The 26561-nt window shown below is 42.4% G+C and overlaps 1 protein-coding gene across 3 annotated transcripts in view; it reads right to left on the bottom strand.

Moving 5' to 3' along the window:
* Nucleotides 1-2713: 2713 nt before the first annotated feature.
* Nucleotides 2714-26561, bottom strand: part of LOC111977261 (DENN domain-containing protein 2D-like) — a 36803-nt gene continuing 12955 nt past the window's right edge. For 2 of the 3 annotated variants that reach the window (XM_024006645.2, XM_024006644.2), the window contains exons 2-15: nt 21771-21830; nt 21015-21113; nt 14802-14971; nt 14059-14171; nt 13885-13954; nt 13691-13768; nt 12533-12673; nt 9015-9163; nt 8722-8893; nt 8134-8184; nt 5541-5622; nt 4402-4647; nt 4132-4202; nt 2714-3228 (exon numbers count right to left, since the gene is read on the bottom strand). In XM_024006645.2, the coding sequence (XP_023862413.1) occupies nt 4132-4202; nt 4402-4647; nt 5541-5622; nt 8134-8184; nt 8722-8893; nt 9015-9163; nt 12533-12673; nt 13691-13768; nt 13885-13954; nt 14059-14171; nt 14802-14971; nt 21015-21113; nt 21771-21830 (1502 nt within the window). In that variant the 3' untranslated portion in view covers nt 2714-3228. The remainder of the gene's footprint in view (nt 3229-4131; nt 4203-4401; nt 4648-5540; nt 5623-8133; nt 8185-8721; nt 8894-9014; nt 9164-12532; nt 12674-13690; nt 13769-13884; nt 13955-14058; nt 14172-14801; nt 14972-21014; nt 21114-21770; nt 21831-26561) is intronic. The other variant, XM_070448108.1, reaches the window with a different exon arrangement.

Genomic DNA, 26561 nt, shown 5'->3' with positions numbered 1-26561 from the left:
GAAAATGACATCATGGCTTTAGAAGCTTCTGATAGGCTAATTGACATCATTTTAGTCAATTGAAGGTGCACCTGTGGAMGCATTTCAAGGCCTACCTTCAAACTCAGTAACTCTTTGCTTGACATGGGAAAACCAAAAGAAATCAGCCAAGATCTCAGAATTTTGTTTTTGTAGATCTCCACAAGTCTGGTTCATCKTTGGGAGCAATTTCCAAATGCCTGAAGATACCACGTTCATCTGTACAAACAATAGTACGCAAGTATAAAAACCATGGGACCACGCAGCCAGCATACCGCTCAGGAAGGAGATGCATTCTGTCTCCTAGAGATGAATGTACTTGTGTGTGAAAAGTGAAAATCAATCCCAGAACAGCAAAGGACCTTGTGAAGATGCTGGAGGAAACAGGTACAAAAGTATCTATATCCACAGTAAAACGAGTCCTATAAAATCGACATAACCTGAAAGGCCGCTCAGCAAGGAAGAAGCCACTGCTCCAAAACCGCCATAAAAAAGCCAGACTACGGTTTGCAACTGCACATGGGGACAAGATTGTACTTTTTTGTGAAATTTCCTCTGGTCTGATGAAATAAAAATAAAACCATTGTTTTGTTTGGAGGAAAAAGGGGGAGGCTTGCAAGCCCGAAGAACACCATCCAAACCATGAAGCACGGGGGTGGCAGCGTCATGTTGTGGGGGTGCTTTGCTGCAGGAGGGACAGGTACACTTCACAAAATAGATGGCATCATGAGGTAGGAAAATTATGTGGATATATTGAAGCAACGGAAGTTAAAGCTTGGTAGCAAATGGGTCTTCCAAATGGACAATGACCCCAAGCATACTTTAAAGTTGTGGCAAAATGGCTTAAGGACAACAAAGTCAAGATATTGGAGTGGCTATCACAAAGGCCATCCAAAATTCACCCAACTTATTGTGGGAAGCTTGTGGAAGGCTACCTGAAATGTTTGACCCAAGTTTAAATTGTTTAAGGCAATGCTACCAAATACACTCAATTAGTATGTAAACTCCTGACCCACTGGGAATGTGATGAAATAAATAAAAGCTGAAATAAATCTCTACTATTATTCTGACATTTCACATTCTTAAAATAGTGGTGATCCTAACTGACCTAAGACAGGGCATTTTTACTAGGATTAAATGTCAGGAATTGTGAAACTGAGTTTAAATGTAGTTGGCTAACACAGAACCCAAACGATGGCGCGCGTGAGTCATCGTGCATAAATATATTTTGTCCCACTACACCAAACGCAATCACGAAACACAGGTTAAAATATCAATACAATATAATTACATTAATTTGGGGACAGGTCYAAAAGCATTTCATATTTATGGCAATTTAGCTAGTTAGCTTGCACTTGAGTGCTAATTTGTCCTATTTAGCTAGCTTGCTGTTGCTAGCTAATTTGTCCTGGGATATAAACAATGAGTTGTTATTTTACCTGAAATGCAACAAGGTACTCTACTCTGACAATTAATCCACACATAAAACGGTCAACCGAATACTTTCTTGTCATCTCTCCTCCTTCCAGGCTTGTTCATCTTTTAACTTATATGGTGATTGGTATCTAAACTTTCATAGTATTACCARGACGACCYGCAAAACAGTTAGCCTTTCCCATGTGGGTATGACCAATGAGGAGATGGCACCTGCTTCTATAAACCAATGAGATGGGAGAGGCAGGACTTGCAGCGCGATCTGCGTCAGAAATAGGAATTACTTCTATTTAGCCCTTGGCAAGCAGATGCTCGTTGGCTCGCGCAAGCAGTGTGGGTGCAATAATTGAATAACATGGATTTCTACATTTATTTTGCGACGCGAGCGGTGTGGTCAGCCTGTAAGGTGTATGTAAACCTCCGACTTCAACTGTATATTTCTTTTTTAGCTAAACAGGTGGGGGCTCAAAATGCCTTTGGTGCGCATATGAAGTGGCTATGTTGAGCGTAAAAGTTAGCATTTGAAACAAGTCCTATATGCTATTTTTTTTAATATTTGGCAACTTTAGTTGTGAATGATACAAACCTTAGAATATGCCTTAGAAATCAAAAGACTTATGGGCTGCATGCTGCAACTATACGCTATGAATGATTTGATTAAGTCGCAAAATAAGCTTGTGCTCTGTTCCTTGACATGCTGTTCTCTCCAGCGATCATTATTTCACACATCAGAATATTCTCAATTTAATCTTGTCTTTACTAATATGTAAACTTTGTTTAGAATGGCCCATTATCAAACGGGCAGGAACAGGGGCAAGAGGAGAAAGACATGTCATCCATAGGCACTCGAATAGCGAATGGAGGCCACTTTCCCACCGGTATATCCCATGTGTGGTAGGCTACTCCGGTTAGCGTTTACAAGTGATATGCCACCCAAACTCTGTATGCCATGGGCTCTCCAGCCCTGTTCCTGCAGTTACCCAGTGCTTAATTTGGGAAACAAAGTGAAGTCTGTTTGGGAACATCAATAGTAACATGTTCTCYCAACAAAACATCTTTCATTAAGCTGTTGACAGCCCCTCTCGACACYCTGTAGAAAGGAATGAAGGCAAGAGGGGAGGAGATAGATACGCAAGGTGGTGAGATATTCTGTAGCTAAAGTTAATGTGTCAGTTAATTAATTATGAAAATATAAAAAATGCCTTAGGCTGTTCAAAATACAAATTCACTATAATGTACTGTAGGCTAACTCACAACTAAATCATTTTCTGCTTTTTTATTTCAGCTCATGAAACATGGGACCAACACTTTACATGCTGCGTTTATATTTTTGTTCAGTGTATCATTTTATACAGTAGTAGCACATAAAAAATACCCACTGTTACCCCAACCCCTCTCACACATATTCTTGCTCACATACAGATAAATAAATAAAAACTGGGCCTCCCGAGGGGCTGTGCCACAACCGGCCGTGGCCGGGAGTCCCATAGGACAGCTCACAATTGGCCCAGCGTCGTCACGTTTAGGGGAGGGTTTGGCACGGGGGGCTTTACTRGGCTCATCGCGCTCTAGTGACTTCTTGTGGCGGGCCGGGTGCCAGCAGACTGATCCCGGTCGCCAGTTGGGCAGTGTTTCCTCTGACACATTGGTGCAGCTGGCTTCCGGGTTAAGCTGGCGGGTGTTAAGGAGCGCGGTTAGGCGGGTCATGTTTCGGAGGACGCATGACTCCACCTTTGCCTCTCCCAAGCCCGTTGGAGTTGCATCCATGAGAGAAGACTGAAATTTGTGAGAAAAATAGGAAAAATAAAATACAATAGTAAAACACATTTTTTATATACAATAAACTACACTATTCACTTCCAATATTTACATCTACATCTGTAAAAATCTAGATATCACACATGTACAGTAAATCCCTTATATACACACACCATCACCTCAAGCTCAACCTCGACAAGACGGAGCTGCTCTTCCTACCAGGGAAGGCCTTCCCGCTCAAGACCTCTCCTTTCATGGTTGACAACTCCACGGTGTCCCACGCACGGAGTGAAAAGAATCTTGGCGTGACCCTGGACAACACCCTGTCGTTCTCTGCAAACATCCAAGRAGTGTCTCGCTCCTGTAGGTTCATGGTCTACAACAGCCGTAGAGTACGACCCTACCTCACGCAGGAAGGGGGACAGGTGCTAATCCAGGCACTTGTCATCTCCTGTCTGGACTACTGCAACGCACTGTTGGCTGTGTTCCCCGCTTGTGCCATCAAACACCTGCAACCTACCCCYAACGCTGCATAATGTACAACCTTCCCAAGTTCACCCATGTCACCCTGCACACGCCACTGGCTTCCAGTTGAAGTTTGCCTCTACTACAAGACCATGGTACTTGCAGCAAGAGGAACTGCCCCTCCCGACCATTAGGCTATGCTCAAACCCTACACTCCAACCCGAGTACTCCTTCCTACCACGTCCGTCTCAGCCCGGTCAAAGCTCCCCCACCCCCAACCTACCACTGACTTTGCTGGTGGCTACTAGAATGCACTTACTATGACAGAGATAGCTAGGTGGGACAACCACATGCATCTTAAGATGAAWSCACAAACTAAGTCGCTCTGGATAAGAGCGTCTGCTAAATGACAAATGTAAATGTAATATCATGGTCTCGTTTACAGTGTATTCATACTTAGTGTCTCTTCTTCGTCTTCTCTTTTCTCTTCTGTTCCTGGTATTCAACAATCTTTTTGTGGAAAATTCCTGGGGGGAAAAAAGAGTAGTTTCATTTACTCCTTTATGATAKGCAAACATATACCCCAGGAACAGGCTGGCTTCATTACCATGGTAAACAACTTCAGAAATGGTTTCTAACACATAAGTAAGCATCTTTCAAATACTGTTATGTAAGTATGTAAAAAAAAAAAAAAAATTACGAAATAAAAATAACTTGTACAAGCACCTTGCTGGGGGCTTGCTGGCTGCTGCTCCACCTCCTGGATAAACAGGTCAAACATCTGGGTCTGGAGGAATTTCTTGACAAAGTGCCGCGTGGTGTTGGACTTGATGGCCTTGTAGAAGGCTCTGCTCTGGAACACCCCCGGCTGGCCACTGCTGTTCCGCGTCACGTACAAAGCAAAATGGCCAACAGTCTTCACGAAGAAGGGCAGGAAGGCTTCCGAGACCACCCTGTTCAGCTCCTCCACGGCTGAGGGGGAAATGGTACACACACACAAACGGTCCAGGTGGCTCCTCAGKGGGGTGTCATTTGAGAGTGCTCATGAGCCATAACACTCTGGATCTCCAGTACCACAGTAAGGCATCACGTTGACCTTCCACCAGTTTGTGTTACTATGATGACACATGCRAATTTTCCTTAACCGCTCATTACTTTGAAAAGATCAAAGAAAGCATAAAACAATCTACAGGCAACTACCAAAATAAAGGATACACCAACGTAAAGACAAAGTGTCTTAATAGGGCGTTGTGGCACCACGAGCCACCAGAAAAGCTTCAATGCACCTTGGCATAGATTCTGCACGTGTCTGGAACTCCATTCGTCCATGAGAAATTCCATAATTTTGTGTTTTGTTGATGGAAAGCGCCACTCTAGAATCTCCCATAAGTGTTCAATTGGGTCGTGATCTAGTGACTGAAACACAAACTTTAAACCCCCTATGCTCCTTTGAGACCGCTCAAAAAGTCACAGATCTCTTCTAGCCATGGTAGCCAAAATAATGGGCAACTGGACATTTTTATACATGACCCCTAAGCATGATGGAATGTTTTAATTGCTTAAATAACAAAAAGGGACCACACCTGTGTGGAGGCACCTACTTTCAATATACTTTGTATCCCTCATTTACTCAAGTTCTTCATTTATTTTGGCAGTTACCTGTATTTTCAAAGGTTACAGTTAATAAAAAGCATGTATTCATATCACATTTTAATTGTGTAATCAAAGTATGTCTATCTGAACACCTGATGTGGTACTGCAGGTGCAAAAGTGCGATAATCTCTGGACACTTCGTGAAATAATACCCAATGCCACACCTCATTTGGATTTTGGATAAACAGCTTTTTTTATATGAAAATACTCACTGGCTTTTTCTTTCCTGTTTCTTAGTGCCTGCAGTATTTCATCTTGAAGCTTAGGGGGCAGAATAGACTTCTCATCCCCGATCTATGAAACAGAGGAACCATATTCAATGGTATGACAAAGCAAAAAAATAATTTCCCTCCATAGTTTTAAAGCTGCAATATGTAASTTTTTGGGCGACCTGACCAAATRCACATAGAAATGTGAGTTATAGGTCTGTCGCTCGTTGAAAGCAAGTCTAGGAAGWGGTAKATCTGTTCTGTGTGCGTTATTTCTATGCTTCCCGTTCTTAAGTTTTGTTTGTCTTTTAACTTTTCGGTTTTGTACACCAGCTTCAAACAGCAGAAAATACTATATTTTTGGTCATTGAAAATATATTCGAAAGCAGATAATTTATTTTTGTTTTAGAGTTAATATCATGCAAMTCTACACATTTTGCCATGGGGCATAAAGAAAATGTTACAGTTTCTAAGCACGTTTGCAGCAATTCTACATATTTTGCCATGGGGCGGGGGAAGAAAATGAGCTGTTTTACAGCCAATTTCCTACCATTGAACACATTTTGCCAAGGGTGGAGAGAAATGTTTGACGTTTTGAATATGAAATCTGAGTAAGACTGTCTAACAAAAACAATGGGGGCCCCCCGGCCGGTAATTCAACTACAATTACTAAGTTTAGATAATTGTTAAGTTAGTCTAGAGGCCAATTAAAACAATGTTAGCTGACATGGGCTAATTGAGTGACTTTCAGTGACTGACTGACATAAGAGAAAAACTACTGATGCACAACCAAGTGAAAAAATTGCACCTTGTGTATTCTACTATTCTAACTTGCAACAGTAAGTGAAGACCCCACCAAGTTAAAAAAATATATACAGTACCAGTAAAAAGTTGACTCAAACCCTTGAATGAGTAGGTTCTTCTTTCACAATTTTCTACATTTTACTACGTTAAATAATAGTGAAGACATCAAAACTATGAAATAACCAAAAATGTGTTAAATCAAAATATATTTTATATATGAGATTCTTCAAAGTAGCAACCCTTTGCACACTCTTGGCATTCTCTTAACCAGCTTCACTTCGATTGATTTTCCAACAGTTTTGGAGTTCCCACATATGCTGAGCACTTGTTGGCTGCTTTTCCTTCACTCTGAGGTCCAACTCATCCCAAACCATCTCATTTGGTTTCAGGTTGGGTGATTGTGAAGGCCAGGTCATCTGATGCAACACTCCATCACTCTCCTACTTGGTCAAATAGCCCTTACACAGCCTGGAGGCGTGTTTTGGGTCATTGTCCTGTTGAAAATTAAATGATAGTGGGACTAAGTGTAAACCAGATGGGATGGTGTATCGCTGCAGAATGCTTTGGTAGCAATGCTGGTTAAGTGTGCCTTGAATTGCAAATAAATCACTGAGTGTCACCAGCAAAGCACCCCATCACACCTCCCCCTTCATGCTTCACGGTGGGAACCACACATGCAGAGATCATCCGTTCACCTACTCTGCGTCTTACAAAGACACGGCGGTTGGAACCAAAAATCTCAAAATTGGACTCAGACCAAAGGACAGATTTCCACCAGTCTAAGGTCCATTGCTCGAGTTTCTTGGCCCAAGCAAGTCTCTTCTTCTTATCGGTGTCCTTCAGTAGTGGTTTCTTTGCTGCAATTCYACCATGAAGGCCTGATTCATGCAGTCTCCTCTGAACAGTTGATGTTGAGATYTCTGTTACTTGAACTTACCATCCATTCTGAGGATGGTAACTCTAATGAACTTATCCTCTGTGTCTTCCTTTCCCGTGGCAGTCCTCATGAYAGCCAGTTTCATCATAGCACTTGGTTTTTGCGACTGCACTTGAAACTTTCAAAGTACTTAATTTTCCAGATTGACTGACCTTCATGTAAAAAGTAATGGACTATCATTTCTGATTATTTGAGCTGTTCTTGTCATAATTTGAACTTGATCTTTTACCAAATGGTGCTATCTTCTGTTGAACACCCCTACCTTGTCACAACACAACAACTGACTGGCTCAAARGCATTAAGGAAAGAAATTACACAAATTCTAGGTGACTACCTCATGAAGCTGGTTGAGAGAATGCCAGGTGTGCAAAGCTGTCATCAAGGCAAAGGGTGGCTACTTTGAAGAATCTCAAATATATTTTGATTTGTTTAACACATTTTTGGTTACAACATGATTCCATGTGTTATTTCATAGTTTTGATGTCTTCACTATTATTCTACAATGTAGAAAATAGTTTAAAAAAAGAAACTCTGGAATGAGTAAGTGCCAAACGTTTGACTSGTACTGTATATCTGAGGACCTTCAAAAGAGGGGCCCCGCCAGTTGCCCATTCCTGCTCTACACTATACTTGCTTGTCTTGTCACAAACTGAAATTAGGCAAACTATTAGAATTTTAGCACCCAGGAAATGGTGGAGCGATTTTTGCATAGTGCATGTGTAAGTGCAAAACAGTGAAAAAAAGAATTTCAATTCAAAAGCATGCGTTCAAGTAAATGTGATAATTGTGTCTGTAAAACATAGGCCATTCGTTCCACTCTTTAGACACCACAGGACAGATATTTCAGACACTTACTTGAACTAGGAAAGTGTCCTTCCTATCCTCTGACAAGTCCACCACAAGCAGCTGTGTTAGGGAAAACAAAGCCTAGAATGAGTATTTCAACACCAATCCATCACAACTAGACTCCCAAACGTTCCATCCAGTCATTCAGGGGCTCTRAAATCATCTATCCTTGATTCTTCGCATCTTCACCTCATCAAAATGCATTGGAGGAGAAGGTCTGAGGGGAGGGACCTTTGACCTCCTCCAATACGTTGAGGCGGCAAGGAAAGATGAATTGAGATAGACCGTGGCTCTGATCCAGGAACAACCCCTTAGCCCCTACCTCCTTGGAAGTTCCTGTGCTTTAACAGAGAGGCTAGCAGACTTTGCCATATTGCTTATACCTATCCAAGTGCCTAGGGGTAAGGGGTAATGTTTAACGTTTCTCTGGTGCTAACATTGCTGTAGTCTCAGGGGGCCATCCTATTATTCAAAGTCTCTACCGTACTTTACCCCCGTTTAGAGTCTTCCTGCTGACAGGTTCCCATGGCTTTCGGAATGTACATGATCTGGGTGTCCGAGGCTAATATGGGGGGGGGGGTTGGGTGTGTGACTCACGTCGGTCTGGTCTGTGACCTGTTCCATTAGCCGCTTCTGCACTCCCAGCAGGTAGGGGGTGGGGGCCATAACAACGTCGATGAGGATCTCAGGGACTATGGAGATGAAGGTGTGTTGCCAGATGAATGGATAGAGGAGGGCGGCCACAGCGTGGATCACCTGGGACAGGGTGCTGGGGAGGGATCAGACTTATTCAGTGTGTTTGTCACTGTGTGAAGTAGTTAAGCTCTCAATTGACAAAGTTGACGCATGCGTGTCTGAGACGACTAAAATAAATGGTGTGTGCGCAGTACCTGAGCTCCACYGCTATGAAAACAATGCGTCGCTCCATAACGGCGGCAGCGAACACCAGCACCACCTCCTCATTGGTCAAGCAACGGAAGAGCGTGCGGAAGTCCACGTGCTCCAGCCACGAGTCCACCGGCCGKGTCAGACTGATGATCTGGAGGAGACAGTCAACTCTTATCTACACGTTAATACTGTGACCCACATGTTATATACAGTAAATGTCCCCACCGTCACCAACATGTTACATACAGTAAGGTAATACAAAGTTGATTTATTGWTGAATGGTTTTCTTWATTMTTTTGTAATGCGAGCAAGCGGGGAYCAACTTCACCTCAAGATAGTTCAGCCTCTTGATAAGCATGGCTTAACTCTTGGTATAATGGCAAAGATTTTGGAATGGCAGTCACAGGGGACAGGGTTTGAGTCCRAGTCGGGGTACCCTCCTAATTAACTACAATAGTACCATTGAAAGCATGTCCCAGCCACATCTGCGGCACAGTTGARTTTTCAGAGGCATAGTTCAGCCTCAATATTTCATAATGAGTGTACTTGCTGAGATATATAGCAGTTTACTAAAGTAATCACACCTAAACGTACAGATACAATACAGCAACAACTAGAGTGTGTGTGGGGGTTAATTGTGAAAAAAGGACCTGAAAGATGGAATGTTGCAGGATGGTATTGGTGTTAGTGGGATTTTAGCCCTGGGGGAACATTGAGTAAGAGGGCAGGATCAGACACAGCACCCCACAAACATCAGTGCTATGTGTGTATAGACACACAGATGTTTTGTTTAACCAGTCATGTACCACACTTTCCCCAATGGTGCCAGAACAGTAACTTGGGGTTATCCAAAATGAATGCAAATTACTAAACACACACTGTGGAATGTGTGTACACAAATGTCCACTACTCTTGCAGGCATTGATGTTTCTATTTTCATGTTGGCTGTGTGTGTCACCTCTGCCCTAGTGCATCTCTTTTCTTACCAGCATTATTCCAAGCTAAATGGATTTCCTTTTCTGTCAATGCATCTCCACCTGCTGGCATGGTCTCCTTTTTCACTAGCTGTGTGTGTGTGTGTGTCCGTCCAACTGTCTTTGTGCATCTTGTTAGCGTTGTGTCTCCTAGATCTCCAGCTGTGTGCTTTATTTTTACTTCCTGTAGCTTGGAAGAGGAGTACCCCTCATCCAGAAACTATTTTCTCCTGGCCTGGATGATCAGATTGGTGACCGGGCCTGAGTAGGTTTCCACCATAATGCTTGTCACCAATCAATGTGGACATTTCTCAACTTTTGGAACAGTGTATTCTGGTTTTCATTACAACCAATTATTCCCATCATCCTAATGTTTTGTTATGATGTGCCCTAATGAATACCACCCAGGTCTCAAGGAAGACCACGGAGTCATTCCATGTCATTTCAGCAAGCCATAAAACATTTTGTTGAAATGAAAGTTTGAAACTAATTTATTGCACCCAATTTGGCCCTTTTATAGGACTCACACAATATTCAACAAATATAGTAATCAACATACAATTTGGACCCAACATCATCCTACCATCGGGTAGACATGATGAATCCAATAAAATAGTCACACATGGACCTCCTAAACCCCACGCCAATCCCACCCCAACAACCAGTATACAGTATCAGTTCTCTATATCTGAGAAGTAGTATGGAGCTGCGGCTTGGAGTTTTGCTAACTCACCCATTCAATGTATTCCCTGTGATTCTGTTTCCCCCCCTGTTAGCCATTGAAGTCGTTTATTTACCATAAATTAGTGTGAAAGTACCAGGGGTGTATCCATTACGGAAACAGTTCACCGTTTGAGAACCAAACGGAAGTGAACAGAGCAAAACAAGAGTTTATATTGGACAAATTCAGGTAGGTCCCTCCCTGTTCCGTTTAAGAAACATTTTGCAACAGAATCGGCGTAATGAATACGCCCCCAGGTTTTGCCCACTAGATGCTGCGGTTCCTTTTATACATTTGTGAAAGCAAGTTCTTCTCTTAGAAACCTAATGCTTCAACCCAACTCTACTTGAATAGTCCAACAAATGGCAGCTCTCTGAGGGCTATCCCTATGGTGCAATTCTCATATGAAGACTTTTCCTACATGCCCAAAACTTTGATGGAGAAATGGGCTATGACTAAAATGTTGTGACAACTAATAAAATACAATTATAAACCATTGCGTGGCAGTCATATGTTTTTCAATACAATTACTAGAAAATATCTTTATATGTAGTATGATTAGTGATATTTACCATTAAACACAACACCAGACAGTGTGTTCGGGACTTTTACCATTGAAGACCATAACATTGAAACCATTAGAACTGAGAACTGAGTACTTCTCCTGTCTTATCCGGTGTCCTGTGTGAATTTAAGTATGCTCTCTCTAATTCTCTCCTTCTCTTTCTTTCTCTCTCTCGGAGGACCTGAGCCCTAGGACCATGTGTCAGGACTACCGGGCATGATGACTCCTTGCTGTCCCCAGTCCACCTGGCCTTGCTGCTGTTCCAGTTTCAACTGTTCTGCCCGCGGCTATGGAACCCTGACCTGTCCACCGGACGTGCTACKTGTCCCAGACCTGCTGTTTTCAACTCTCTAGAGACCGCAGGAGCGGTAGAGATACTCTTAATGATCGGCTATGAAAAGCCAACTGACATTTACTCCTGACGATTATTTGACCATGCTGGTCATTTATGAACATTTGAACATCTTGGCCATGTTCTGTTATAATCTCCACCCGGCACAGCCAGAAGAGGACTGGCCACCCCTTATAGCCTGGTTCCTCTTTAGGTTTCTTCCTAGGTTTTGGCCTTTTCCTAGCCCCCGTGCTTCTACACCTGCATTGCTTGCTGTTTGGGGTTTTAGGCTGGGTTTCTGTACAGCACTTCGAGATATTAGCTGATGTACGAAGGGCTATATAAAATAAACTTGATTTGATTGGCTTGAATTGTGAGAATGACCACACAATTTATTTTCACCATCAGCAAAAGCTATTGGTTTTCTACCCAAGGTTGCAAAGAAAATGTTGTGACTAAAATTAACAAACGAGACCAGAATAATTGATAAATGGCCTTGGCAGTAGCAAAATCTGGTACTTTCACACAAATTTTTGGTAAATAATGAAAGCGACTTCAATCAGGTGAAAAAAAAACATCACATTCACAGGGAATACATTACATAGGATWAAGAAGCCTCAGCGCCATACTAATGGTCAGACAGAGAAATGATACTGCATCCTGGTTGTTGGGGTGGGATTGGCGTGTAGGTGCTCCGTCGGTGGCTTTTGAGTATTTCWTTGGATTCCTCATGTCTTACTCATTGTTAGAAATAATTATGGTCCAAATCGGATGCTAGAGATCAAATTATATTTCAACAAAGTAATGTTTCAGGAATGCTAATCATCTGTTTCTAACTAAAGAAATGATTTCAACAATCTGAGATGGTAGGTGTCGAAATCGTCTTGTGCTATACTAACTTAGTAATGTGGCTAAGTCAGGGTGCTAACCTCGGTGCCCTTGTCGGGAATGAAGCTCTTGATCTTGACAGTGTTGCCTGGGGCGGGGAACGCTGCCTCCCTAAGGCTCTGCATGAACGGGTAAATCATCGCCATGGAGATCTGGTGTCGCTTCTCCACCTCGTCAAAGATCTGCACCAGAAGAGCGACAGGAATATTCCAACTCAGATATCGTCATTGGATTGTGCACCACTGGAATAATAACAATTACCCTACACACACATTTCCTTAGTGCACATTTCAGTGGGTGAACTTCTCAAGCCCTTCACYAAACCAACAGAAACCACAATGAATGGTGCAGCAGTAATAAGTGTAATAAGAGTATGAGGAAGTAAACTGTGGGGCTTAGTATTCCCACTAGCCTAAGTGATAGTGTAGTGGTGGTGTGGGTCAATATTCATGTCAAAAGATTTGGTGCACCACTGAAAAATGATTTTTTTTAAATCAGCTACTTCAACTTTGACCACAGACAGGGGCTAATGATAAAGTCCCACAAAGAGGGAGAACACACGAACCGTACACGGTCTAGGACATTTCAAAACCCCCATAGCAGTCTAATAGGCTCAWACATCAAGGTAATTTTCTCGTACCATAACACATCGTTGCATAAACACAGTAACGCAGTCCAATTTCACACACGACTGAATAAAGGTATGAACAGTTGTCAGAATTGCGAGAGGTGRCCATCACATCCAGTTCTACTTAAGTGGAAGAGTATCTTTTTATTTTCTCCGATAGGGGAGGTTATGGGCTGTTGACATTTCCAAAGGATTTCCACAAAACTGTGATAAGGTGAGAACTACCTTGGTCTTAGTAGCTTTAAAGGGATAGTTAAAAAAGTCTTAACTTATTTTACCGACTTACCTACAGTGTTGTCGTCTCGTCCAAACTGCTTTTAAGTTTGTTCGCTGGTTATTTAGCAATGGCCAGAATCTTCTGGCTAGCATTTTTGGAGCATGTAGCAGTGTATGGAAATMGATTGTATCAGTTCAAAAACACACAAAAAAGTGGCCTATATCCCTTTAAATGGTGAAATCTGAGTAAGCATCGTTACACCCAGGGATCTGCCCAGTTCCACTCATCCATGCTGCAGTCTCTGTGCAAAACACTCGTTGACAGCCGAAAGCCAATAACCTTTGAGCGGGTTACCTTGGAGAAGAGTCCGAAACAAGCCAGGCTGCTAATGATGCAGAAGGCTTCGGGGGGGCGCGCTCCGTTGCCGTGGGGCTAGACGAAAACAATGGAGAAACAGACAGAGGGAGAGAGGAATAAGGAGACATTTGTCACACTCTAATAAATCTTAAAGTAGAGCATCTGACGTGAAAAACCAAAGTGAAACTTACCAGTAGCCTTCTGCAGTATCCATTCCTTCTGCTGCCATCGATCTCAGTCAAGACAAAGGAGAATGTCTCACTAGAGAAGTGTGTGAAAGAGAGTATTTATATTTGATTATCAGTAACACACCCAGCTTTCCCACTAGGAAAAATGATGGACATTCATATCAGGTGCAGCGTTACCTGTGGTACTCTGTTAGGGGGGCCCAGCTGATCCCCTCTGGGAAACAGAAGAGCGTGATTGCCTTCAGGGTCTTCTCCTCCTCCTCTCTTTGGAATCTCACCATCCCATCCCTCTGAGTGAGAGAGAGAAACAGAGCGAGAGCAACTGAGAGTTGGAAAGTATTCAGACCCCTTCCCTTTTTCCACTTTGAGGAAAAGGCTGTAACGTAACAATCTACACACAACACGCCATAATGTGAAAGCGAAAACAACTTTTGAATTTTTCGCAAATCAAAAAATGTAAAAAAATAAAAACTACCTTATTTACATAAGTATTCAGACCATTTACTATGACTAGAAATTGCGCTCAGGTGCATCGTGTTGCCATTGATAATCATTGAGATGTTTCTAGAACTTGATTGGAGTCCACCTGTGGTAAATTCAATTCATTTGACTTTTTTGGGGAAAGGCACACACCGGTCTATAGAAGGCCCCACAGAAAAAAATATTTAATCAATTTTAGAATAAGGCTGTGACGTAACAAAATGTAGAAATAGTCAAGGGGTCCGGATGCTTTTATTTTTTGGATGCCTGTCTTCGATGTTTAGCAACCCTCCTACTTTTCTTGCTGAAGGCCTACCTGAACTATTCTCTCCTACCTCCCTTTTAATCTTCTAGGACTTCAATTGCACTTTTAATTTCTTCACATTTTTCCTTCATATCCCTTTTGGGAGACATGCAGTGTGTCCAACTAGCGGACTCACCTTGGGGAACTGGTAGGTGATCTGCGGCTCGTAGGCCCCCTCTTTGGACTTCTTGAGGCTGACCACCACCAGGTACTCAAAGAAGTACTGCCCGCTCATGTAGCGCTGCTCCCTGGCTGTGGTGTCCACCGGAGCTGAATCCAGAGACTCCTGACATGGCTCCTTCACCCCTGCAGCGACAACATTGTCATTGTCACAACATATAGTAACATATCGTAAAATGGTACCCTGGTGGCTTAATGGCTGCTAAACTTATTAACATTTAGTAGTTTGTCTTTTTATCCACTTTGTTTTTGATAGTTAAATAAGAATTGATTAATAATCTGATTTGTCCAGGTTGTATAACACTGCGATGTTGAAAAGTGTATGCTAGCTTGCTGGAACTGGGAGCTGTTTTGGTTAGAATGCGGACATCGGCTTCAACGGCAGTGGAGAAGTGCAGTGAGAGGATTGCGGAGATAGTCCCGTAGAGATCAGGACTACTTTGATGATTACCAATGTGTGGTAGGCTTTCTGGCGCCAGCGGCTGCCGTGGCGTCTCCCAAGTGGGTGCTACACAGTAGTGCAAAGGACTAGCTACAGTACCTACCACATCCATAACATGCTGACCAGACCGGACACGTCGTATGCGCGAGTGTCGCAAGATAAATTTAGAAATCCATGTTATTCAATTATTGCACCCACACTGCTCACGCGCGCCAATGAGCGTCTACGTTGCCAAGGGCTAAAATAGAAATCATTCCTATTTCTGACGCAGATCGCGCTGAAAGTCCTGCCTCTCCCATCTCCTCATTGGTTTATAGAAGCAGGTGCCATCTCGTGCCACCTCCTCATTGGTTATTCCCACGTGGGTGATTGAAAGACGAACTGTTTTGCCGGTTGTCGTGGTAATACTATGAGAAAGTTTAGATGCGATCACCATATAAGTTCAACGATAAAAAGCCTGGAAGGAGGAGAGATGACTAGAAAGGATTCGGTTGGCCGTTTTATGTGTGGATTAATTTGTCGGAGTAGAGGACCTTGTGCAGTTCAGGTAAAATAACAACTCACCGTTTATATCCCAGGAAAAATTAGCTAGCAACAGCAAGCTAACTAAATAGGACAAATTAGCTAGCAAGTGCAAGCTAACTAGCTAAATTGCCATACATGTTTAATGCTTATCGACCTGTCCCCAAATTAATATAATTGGTTCAGAGTAAAGGTCGACCGATTAATTAGGGCCGATTAATTAGGGCCGATTTCAAGTCTTCATAACAATCGCAAATCGGTATTTTTGCAAATCGGTATTTTTGCAAATCGGTATTTTTGGACACCGATTTGGCCGAATGTTTTATTTTATTTTTTTAACACCTTTATTTATTCTTTATTTAACTAGGCAAGTCAGTTAAGAACACATTCTTATTTTCAATGACGGCCTAGGAACGGTGGGTTAGCTGCCTTGTTCAGGGGCAGAACGACAGATTTTTACCTTGTCAGCTCAGGGATTCAATCTTGCAACCTTACAGTTAACTAGTCCAATGCTCTAACCACCTGCCTCACGAGGAGCCCGCCTGTTACGCGAATGCAGTAAGAAGCCAAGGTAAGTTGCTAGCTAGCATTAAACTTATCTTATAAAAAACAATTAATCAATCATAATCACTAGTTATAACTACACATGGTTGATTGATATTACTAGTTTATCTAGCATGTCCTGCGCTGCATATAATCGATGTGGGCGTATTCGCGAAAAGGACTGTCGTTGCTCCAATGTGTACCTAACCATAAACATCAATGCCTTTCTTAAAATCCATACACAAGTATATATTTTTAAACCTGCATATTTAGTTATATTGCCTGCTAACATGACTCGTTGCGAACTTTGAAGACTATTTCTTCCTAACAATGACAGCCAACTTCAAACGGGGGATGATTTAACAAAAGCGCATTTGCGAAAAAGGCACAACCGTTGCACGACTTATACCTAACCATAAACATTCAATGCATTCTTAAATCAATGCACGAAGTACATATTTTTAAACCTGCATATTTAGCTAAAAGGAATCCAGGTTAGCAGGCAATATTAGCCAGGTCAAATTGTGTCACTCTCTTGCGTTCATTGCGCACAGAGGCAGTGTATTGCAACAGTTTGGGCCGCTTTAAATTTGCCAGAATTGTACGATATATATGACATAACATTGAAGGTTGTGCAATGTAACAGGAAATATTTGACTTAGGGATGCCACCCGTTAGATAAAATTAGAACGGTTCCGTATCACTGAAAGAATAAACGTCTTGTTTTCGAGATGATAGTTTCCGGATTCGACCATATTAATGACCTAAGGCTCGTATTTCTGTGTGTTATTATGTTATAATATAGTCATGATTGTGATAGAGCAGTCTGACTGACGATGGTAGGCACCAGCAGGCTCGTAAGCATTCATTCAAACAGCACTTTCGTGCGGTTTTGCCAGCAGCTCTTCGCTGTGCTTCAAGCATTGAGCTGTTTATGACTTCAAGCCTATCAACTCCCGAGATTAGGCTGGTGTAACCGATGTGAAATGGCTAGCTAGTTAGCCGGGTGCGCGCTAATAGCGTTTTCAAACGTCACTCGCTCTGAGACTTGGAGTGGTTGTTTCCCCTTGCTCTGCATGGGTAAGCTGCTTCGAGGGTGGCTGTTGTCGATGTGTTCCTGGTTCGAGTCCAGGTAGGGGCGAGGAGAGGGACGGAAGCTATACTGTTACACTTGCAATACTAAAGTGCCTATAAGAACATCCAATAGTCAAAGGTATATGAATACAAATTGTATAGAGAGAAATAGTCCTATAATTCCTATAACTACAACCTAAAACTCTTACCTGGAAATATTGAAGACTCATGTTAAAAGGAACCACCAGCTTTCATATGTTCTCATGTTCTGAGCAAGGAACTTAAACGTTAGCTTTTTTTTAAATGGCACATATTGCACTTTTACTTTCTTCTCCAACACTTTAATTTTGCATTATTTAAACCAAATTGAACATGTTTCATTATTTTATTGAGGCTAAATTGATTTTATTGATGTATTAATTAAGTAAAATAAGTGTTCATTCAGTATTGTTGTAATTGTTCATTATTACAAATACATATTTATTTAAATTTTCTATTATTATATATTATTATTATTTATATTTTTTATATTATATATATATATATTTTTTTTAATCGGCTGATTAAATCGGTATCGGCTTTTTTTGGTCCTCCAATAATCGGTATCGGCGTTGAAAAATCATAATCGGTCGACCTCTAAATATAATATATGTATGTGTAAAAAGGGGGGGGAATTGCAATAGTCTGGGTAGCCATTTGATTAGGTGTTCAGGAGTCTTAAGGCTTGGGGATAGAAGTTGTTTAGAAGCCTCTTGAACCTAGACTTGGCACTCCTGTACCGCTTGCCGTGTGGTAGCAGAGAGAACAGTCTATGACTACGGTGGCTGGAGTCTGACAAATTTTAGGGCCTTCCTCTGCCACCGCCTGGTGTAGAGGTCCTGGATGGCAGGAAGCTTGGCCACAGTGATGTACTGGGCCATTCGCACAACCCTCTGTAGTGCCTTGCGGTCGGCGGCCGAGCAGTTGCCATACCAGGCAGTGATGCAACCAGTCATGATGCTCACGACGGTGCAGCTGGAGAACCTTTTGAGGAGCTGAGGACCCATGCCAAATCTTTTCAGTCTCCTGAGGGGGAATAGGTATGAATAGGTATGTTGCGCCCTCTTCACGACTGTCTTGGTGTGCTTGAACCATGTTTGTTGGTGATGTGGACACCAAGGAACTTGAAGCTCTCAACTTGCTCCACTGCAGCCCCGTCAATGAGAATGGGGGCATGCTCAGTCCTCTCTTCCCTGTAGTCCACAATCAACTCCTTTGTCTTGAACATGTTGAGGGAGAGGTTGTTGTCCTGGCACCACACGGCCAATTCTCMGACCTCCTCCCTATAGGCTGTCTCGTCGTTGTTAGTGATCAGGCCCACCACTGTTGTGTCGTCGGCAAATTTAATGATGGTGTTGGAGTCGTGCCTGGCCATGCATTCATGGGTGAACAGGGAGTACAGGAGAGGACAGAACACGCACCCCTGAGGGGCCCCCGTTTCCAGGATCAGCGTGGCAGATGTATTGTTACCTACCCTTACCACCTGGCGGGGGACATCAGGAAGTCCGGGATCCAGTTGCAGAGGGAGGTGCTTAGTCCCAGGGTCCTTAGCTTATTGATGAGCTTCGAGGGCACTATGGTGTTGAACGCTGAGCTGCAGTCAATMAATAGCATTCTCACGTAGGTGTTCCTTAAGTCCAGGTGGAAAGAGAATAGAGATTGCATCATCTGTGGATCTGTTGGGGCGGTATGCAAATTGGAGTGGGTCTAGGGTTTCTGGGATAATGGTGATGTGACCCATGACCAGCCTTTCAAAGCACTTCATGGCTACAGATGTTAGTGCTACGGGTCGGTAGTCATTTAGGCAGGTTACCTTYMMGTTCTTGGGCACAGGGACTATGGTGGTCTGCTTGAACCATGTTGCTATTCCAGACTCAATCAGGGACATGTTGAAAATGTCAGTGAAGACACCTACCAGTTGGTCAGCACATACCCGGASCACACAWCCTGGTAATCCTTCTGGCCTTGAATGTTGAGCCGTTTAAAGGTCTTCCTCACATCGGCTACGGAGAGCATGATCACACATCCGGATGTATGTATGACCCTTTGACTTGGCAGTGCAACAACCATTTTAAATTGGTCACCAGGGTGCCAGTGAAAAAAAGTYTAGCTGTTCATATTCGTTTCTGCCATTTCAAAAAAAGATATTATCAAGATTTATTCAAACATCCATGGGTATGCAACCAATGGGTATGCAAACTATTTATTCAAAAAGTTTCGTCCGAAGTCTTGGTTGAATCTTTGCAATGCGCAATTCAGTCATCATGCATTGTTTGAAAGAACATTTCTGAAGGCTTCCCCAAAAAATCTTCCCAATTATATATTGACTGCCAAGTAGTAATGATATCATGATTTGCATCAATCGCAAGGCATTTATTTAGCGAACTCCGCCATCACATGTAGCCTACTGTACATTGCACAAAAACATTGCTAGCCAAACAACAATTTCGTGCTAAGCGTGCAATTGAAGTAAAGGGCAACTACACCCTTTAGTTTCTTGTTGTTCCCAGACCTCAAACTGGATCTCCTTAAATGTGTTTTTAGCATTTTCATAGTGTTATTTTGAGAGTGAAAACCTGAAAAAACAACATGTTTACAATAACACCTTTGAGATTGTGCAGATTTGTTCAATCAATGTAAATATATTGTCAACTTAAAATGTAATTGCTTGTGTATGGTAGGCTATAAGCTATATTATATTCCAGGTTATATCATATTCTACTTGCTCAGCTCACAAATTAAAGACATAATTTACCTGTTTTCCCGGGCCAGTATTCTTTTCATTCGGGCCAGTAGCTTTCTGTTGGCACTGGCCTGGTGTGCCACTGGCAAATTTACCTGAATGTCAAGCCCTGCAAGGGCATGCTAATTTAAAAGATGGCTAGTCATTATTAGCCTGGTTCTGTTTGGAATACAGGTATATTATGGGACACAGGTCAGGTCATTATTGCTGTATAGCGGCAAAAAAATTGCGCGACCAAATCATGTGCTGGTTCCATCAACTGAAAAAGTAATGTATTAAATCTAACAGTAAATTGAATGTCCTGAAAAAAAACTGTTGTAGCCTACTACCCTATGCACTCACAATGGCTGATGCCCATGTCGCATGCTCCGTATCTCAAAGCCATATCAAATATTTATGTTGTAAGATAATTGCTATTGAACTTAGTATTAAGAGTTSAGGAAAACAAATGACACCCACAGAAAGTTGTTTCAAAAACAGTTGCTTCCAAAGCTGTGTTTTAGCCGCAATTGGATTTCGAAACGTTAGACTATCAGAAGCCTTTTTTTTTTTTGGAGCGCACATCAGGGGAGAGGGATAGAGAGTGGCTCACAAATCACAGKTGCAGGCCCCACCGCAATAGGCCTAGGGCCTGGGCAGACACTTGCATTACAGGAATCATTAGGATAATGACCAAATCATGGTTTAAGCTGCGCAGAAAAAAAAGTATTGTGTGTGTGTGAAATAGGAAGTACTTAATAGAAAACAATACGTTTTTTTAATGTAACGAGGTGTTTCCATGGAGTGTTTTAAGGCCTTATACTCACYATCTCTGTTGAGTTTGCCCCGGAATGAAGACCACATTGTGCTGAGCCTCTTGAGGGCACCTCTCTCAACCTCCTCATCCTCACTAGGCTGGACAGTGCCTAGAGGGGACCACCGGACCAACAGATGATTAGTAACTCCTACACAAGGGTCATGTTACCAAATGGAACGAAATMAACTGAAACCGGGAGGGACTAGCTGGACTTGTTTAATACGAAACGCTTATTTTTCTGTTGCAAAACGTGTATAAAAATATATATATATTTGGAGTGCCCTATTGAACATGACCAACACGTTACCCTGTTACAGGAGCTTTGGCACCTAAACCTTACATTCATCTGCCTTGAGATTGACCAGAGTAAAAACAAGGACCCTGTGACTGATGTGCTTATAACACATTAGGGATATATGGACCACTTCAAACAATGTGAAATCATAAAATGTACAACAATGGAAACAGCCAAAGTAGAAGATWGCAATTCTGTGCTCTGACCTTGCTCATAGGTTAGTCATCAGCGAACTAATCTACGCTCAAACAAGAAAACACTGGAGGCACCTGTGGAGAGTCATTACATTATCTCTAATGTGTGTATTTTCCCTTTAAACTTTTGATACCGTTATTTGGTTAACAGTYTGCTTTTATGGTTACAAGGCTCCTGAGGACCAAACAAAGCCATGGAACACACTGCTAGAGCTATAGGTAGAGTCAAAGTGCAAAATGTGTACTGTGCCCAWTAAGGCCTACTGTAACTACTCACTGAGGTCACATGATGGGGCGTCTTTCTCTTTCCCATTGGCAGCGCCTTGAGGTTGCTCACCTGTTCAGGAGAAAGTAATTCTGTGAAACTGGGTTGTCATKAAGTTCCCACAATGTCAGAGGTTCCACCTTATTGAAACATACTGAACCAACAAAACTGTCCAGAGCAATACATAGGTTGGCTTATGGCCAAAATGACCACATGGTTTGCCAGTTGATAAATTGTCKACCAATGACATTACCTAGTGTGTGTGTAACAGTTAAACCATTAACGGACACTACAGTGTTGCAGTCAACCAAAACGACTGAACATGTGTCCAATTTAATTTCCATGCTCACCATTATGGTTTAGCACTGTGGAAACAAGAGGACWAAACATGCACAGTTCAGCTAGGGCTGGGAAATAAATCAAATTTGATTAATTTGAATGTATGTTTTTGCACTATATTAAAAAATGCCTGTAACACAGAATCAAGMTTTTTTTMTWTTTTTATGAGCGTTTATGTACGATTGTTCTCATGTCTTTTCCATCTTGTTAGCTCTCTCTGTGCACCTTCCAGGTTACACCAGAGATCAGTATTATAATGACGAGATGCACATGCAATGCTTGCGTGCGCCAAATAAATGTACACATGCATGTTATTCAATCATTGCATCTGCGTTGCCAAGCGCTAAAATATAAGTCAGTTCTATTTTTGACGCTGAACCCGGTACAAGTACTGCCTCTCCCATCTCCTCATTGGTTTATAGAAGCAGATGGCACGTGCCATCTCCTCATTGGTTATACCCACGTGGGTGACTGAAAGATGAACTGAGGTCGGTCGGTAGTGGTAATACACCATATGAAAGTTAGTTGCCAATCGCCATATAAAGTCAAAAAAMAAATTTWAAGACTGGAAGGAGGAGATGACTAGGAACAATTTGGTTGACCATTTTATGTGTGGATTAATTGACAGAGTAGAGGACTTGGTGCATTTCAGGTAAAATAACAACTCAACGTTTATATCCCAGGACAAATTAGCAAGCAACAGCAAGCTAGCTAAATAGAACTAATTAGCTAGCAACTGCAAGCTAGCTAGCTAAATTGCCATAAATATTTTATGCTTTTCAACCTGTCCCCAAATTAATATAATTGGTTCAGAGTTTGTTTTTGATATTTCAACCTGAGTGTCGTGATCGCGTTTGGTGTGGGGGGACAAAATCAATTTGCGCAAGATGGTGCGCCCAACCGGTTTGGGCATGGTGTAAAGATAGGAGTCATTGTCCCAAAAGCGGGAAGGCAAGCTTAGTTTCAAAATAAGCGCATAGAAATGTATTGGGTTTACTTTGGACAGATTTTGGCGAGAGTGAAACCTCTTGCGTTACCTCTTTCTCTATGGTTACATACACACCAAGCCCCTCCCTATCACAACAAAAAAAGATGGAAAAAAAAGATGATCACTTCGTAGTCTCTGACAAGCGGTTTCGACTGTCAATTTGCATTTGAGGATTGGTACAACAGAATAAATAAATAAAAAATWAAGAAATAGGTCATATGGACACCGAAACACATTATTACAGTAAAATCATGTCTCAGAGGAGTTAACCCTTTGTACCATACCCTGTTAATGTTTCAACTGTTCAAATTTCTAGCAGAGCAGACACCACTAAAAAAAACTGATGTATCAATGAACATTCATTCAGGAAAAGTACTGTCCAGTTTGTCGCTCGCACATTGCGGTACCACGTATCGCTAGCAGCATTTTCGTCAAATAAAGATTATAAAATACTAAACAGCTAGTATAACAAACATTCAAAAGCATAAAACAATTATACAAATGTAGCTAGCAAGTGTCTGCTAGCTAGTAGCTATTTGACATCATACATTTTTGTAAAATAACAAGTGTATATGGAACAAATCAACTTAATTTATCATTATTTGAATTCACAATACGCAATTAATGACGCGTCAGCCATCAAGAATTGAGCATCAGCTATTCTTGAGCTTGGATGCTGCCATTGGAAGTGACACAACAAGGGCAGTATAGCAGCTTTAATTTCAAAGGAAGCATTCATTCAATGGCTGATAGCTGATGTCAATGCCAGATGCCCGATGGCTGTAGCATAGCAGGGCAGCTAGAAGAACATGAGAACAGCAAGGCTTACATACTGCGTAGGTGTAAAGAAGTCATTCTCTATCACAGGGTGTGCTGCCTGCCCTTCAGGTTACATAACATGTTACATCATCTTCTCTTGAAAGCCAGCAAGCCTCAACTCAATCCAATTAGGGATTGGTAGCTTCTCATTCTGGCAAGGCTCCCTCTCACTCGCTTTGGCTCTCTCTCTCTCTCTCACACTCGCTTGCTTGCTCTCTCTCGCTCTCTCTCTCTCACCACTTCTTGCTCTCTCCCTCTCTCACACTCGCTGCTCTCTCTCTCTCTCACACTCGCATTCGCTTGCTCTCTCTCTCTCTCTCTCTCACACTCGCTTGCTCTCTCTCTCTCACACTCGTTGTCTCTCTCTCTCTCTCTCTCACACTCGCTTGCTCTCTCTCACACACTCGCTTTCTCTCACACACTCGCTGCTCTCTCTCACACACTCGCTTGCTCTCTCTCACACACTCGCTTCTCTCTCTCTCTCTCTCACACTCGCTTGCTCTCTCTCTCTCTCACACTCGCTTGCTCTCTCTCACACACTCGCTTGCTCTCTCTCTCTCTCACACTCGCTTGCTCTCTCTCTCTCTCTCTCACACTCGCTTGCTCTCTCTCACACTCGCTTGCTCTCTGCTCTCTCTACACACTCGCTTGCTCTCTCTCACACACACTCGCTTGCTCTCTCTCACACACTCGCTTGCTCTGCTCTCACACACTCGCTTGCTCTCTCTCTCTCTCACACTCGCTTGCTCTCTGAGCTCTCTTGCACTGAGATGCAGTCTAAGGCACTGCATCTCAGTGCAAGAGGCGTCACAACAGTCCCTGGTTTGAATCCAGGCTGTATCACATCCGGCCGTGATTGGGAGTCCCATAGGGCGGCGCACAATTGGCCCAGCGTCATCCAGGACGTCATTGTAAATAAGCATTTGTTCTTAACTGACTTGCCTAGTTAATATAAAAAGGTCACACACCACACTACCCAAAAAGTTATTTTGTTGGCATTTACGCATGTCCCCATTACCAGTAAAACATAATCAAAACCRATTTCTTCAACTTACTTTCTGTGCTGTTTTGTTCATTTCATTCTCAACCTGGATTTCTATGGAATGCCGTTTGGGTCTTTGCGTGTCAAAAAAGATACGTCAAAATAACACTATTTGACGTGTAACACAACAATCTGTTTCAGTAGCTATAGTTAGCTAGCTAACTATATAGCTAGGTGTCATCTAAAATTACCTTAATTTATAAGACAGTTCTTGTTTGATTAATTGTGGTCGGATCCATCTGAAGTTAGCAACAATAAGGATTAGCCACAAGTGGACTTTGCGGTTAGCTTTCAGAATAAAAGCATGGCATATTCTTTTATAATTTGCATCACTGACACTTATTTTGAAGGCAAACCGCAAATTCCACAATTGTGACTAATCCTTATTGTGGCTAGCATCACAACACATAACTCGGTCTGTTCTCTGGAATGATTTTATTTAGCTGACTTGTCTCGTTAAATAAAAGGTTAAGAACAAATTATTATTTACAATGGCGGCCTATCCCAGCCAAACCCGGATGACACTGGCCGCCCTATGGGACTTCCAATCATGGCCGGATGTGAAACAGTCTGGATTCGAACCAGGGACTGTAGTGKCGCCTCTTGCACTAAGATGCAGTGCCTTAAACCGCTGCGCCACTCGGGAACCCCGATATGATGAATCACGCTTCACAATCTGTCAGTCCGATGGACAAATCTGGGTTTGGTGGATGCTAGGAGAACGCTACCTGCCCGACTGCATAGTGCCAACTAAAAGTTTGGAGGATGAATAATGGTCTGGGGCTGTTTTCATGGGTCGGGCTAGGCCCTTAGTTCCAGTGCTACATCATACAATGACATTCTAGAAGATTCTTTGCTTCCAACTTTGTGGCAACGGTTTGGGGAAGGCCCTTTCCTGTTTCAGAATGACAATGCCCCCGTGCACAAAGCGAGGTCCATACTGAAATGGTGGTCGAACGGTGTGAAAGAACTTGACTGGCCTGCACAGAGCCCTGACTTCAACCCCATCGAACACCTTTGGGATGAATTGGAACACGACTGTGACAGGCCTAATCGCCCAACATCAGTGACTGATGTTCGACAAGCAGGTGTCTACATACTTTGTCGTATTTTATCTCCACTTCCTACGATCAAAAGGACCAACAGCTGACTCCACGTTTACTTCAATATGATAGTTATTATATCAATATTTGCGCATAAAGGCGTTTTCACTGCCATTTCTAGCAATTTAACCAACAAAGAATCCACCATGTTGACGAAAWTGTCTGCATTTGTAAAATTGTAGCGAAACGTCCCGTCTCCTGGTATGACTGTACTCATGTAAAAACGGTGGWTGGAACGTGGTTGTAGGAAATAAACACCTTCAGAAAACCTAGTGTCAAAATAAAAATGTGGTTGAAGCGTTTCCATGCATTAATACATTGAAGACAGGCCTGCATGCCCTCCCAGCTATGTCTCAGGTAGCCCTCAAAAGCCTTCATGGATAAAATGCAAGAATTTACTAACATTTGACATGTTCTAATTCCCATGTGCCAACATATCGCCACGGTCTGTGCCATTATGAAACTTCCACTCCTGTAGACCTGAAATAATTAGATGGTGAAACCTGCTTCCA

This window comes from Salvelinus sp. IW2-2015, linkage group LG17 (assembly GCF_002910315.2).
Source record: "Salvelinus sp. IW2-2015 linkage group LG17, ASM291031v2, whole genome shotgun sequence".
In the NCBI taxonomy this organism is placed as follows: Eukaryota; Metazoa; Chordata; class Actinopteri; order Salmoniformes; family Salmonidae; genus Salvelinus; species Salvelinus sp. IW2-2015.
The sequence above is the reverse complement of the archived record's forward strand: the minus strand, read 5'-3'. Positions and strand labels throughout refer to the sequence as shown.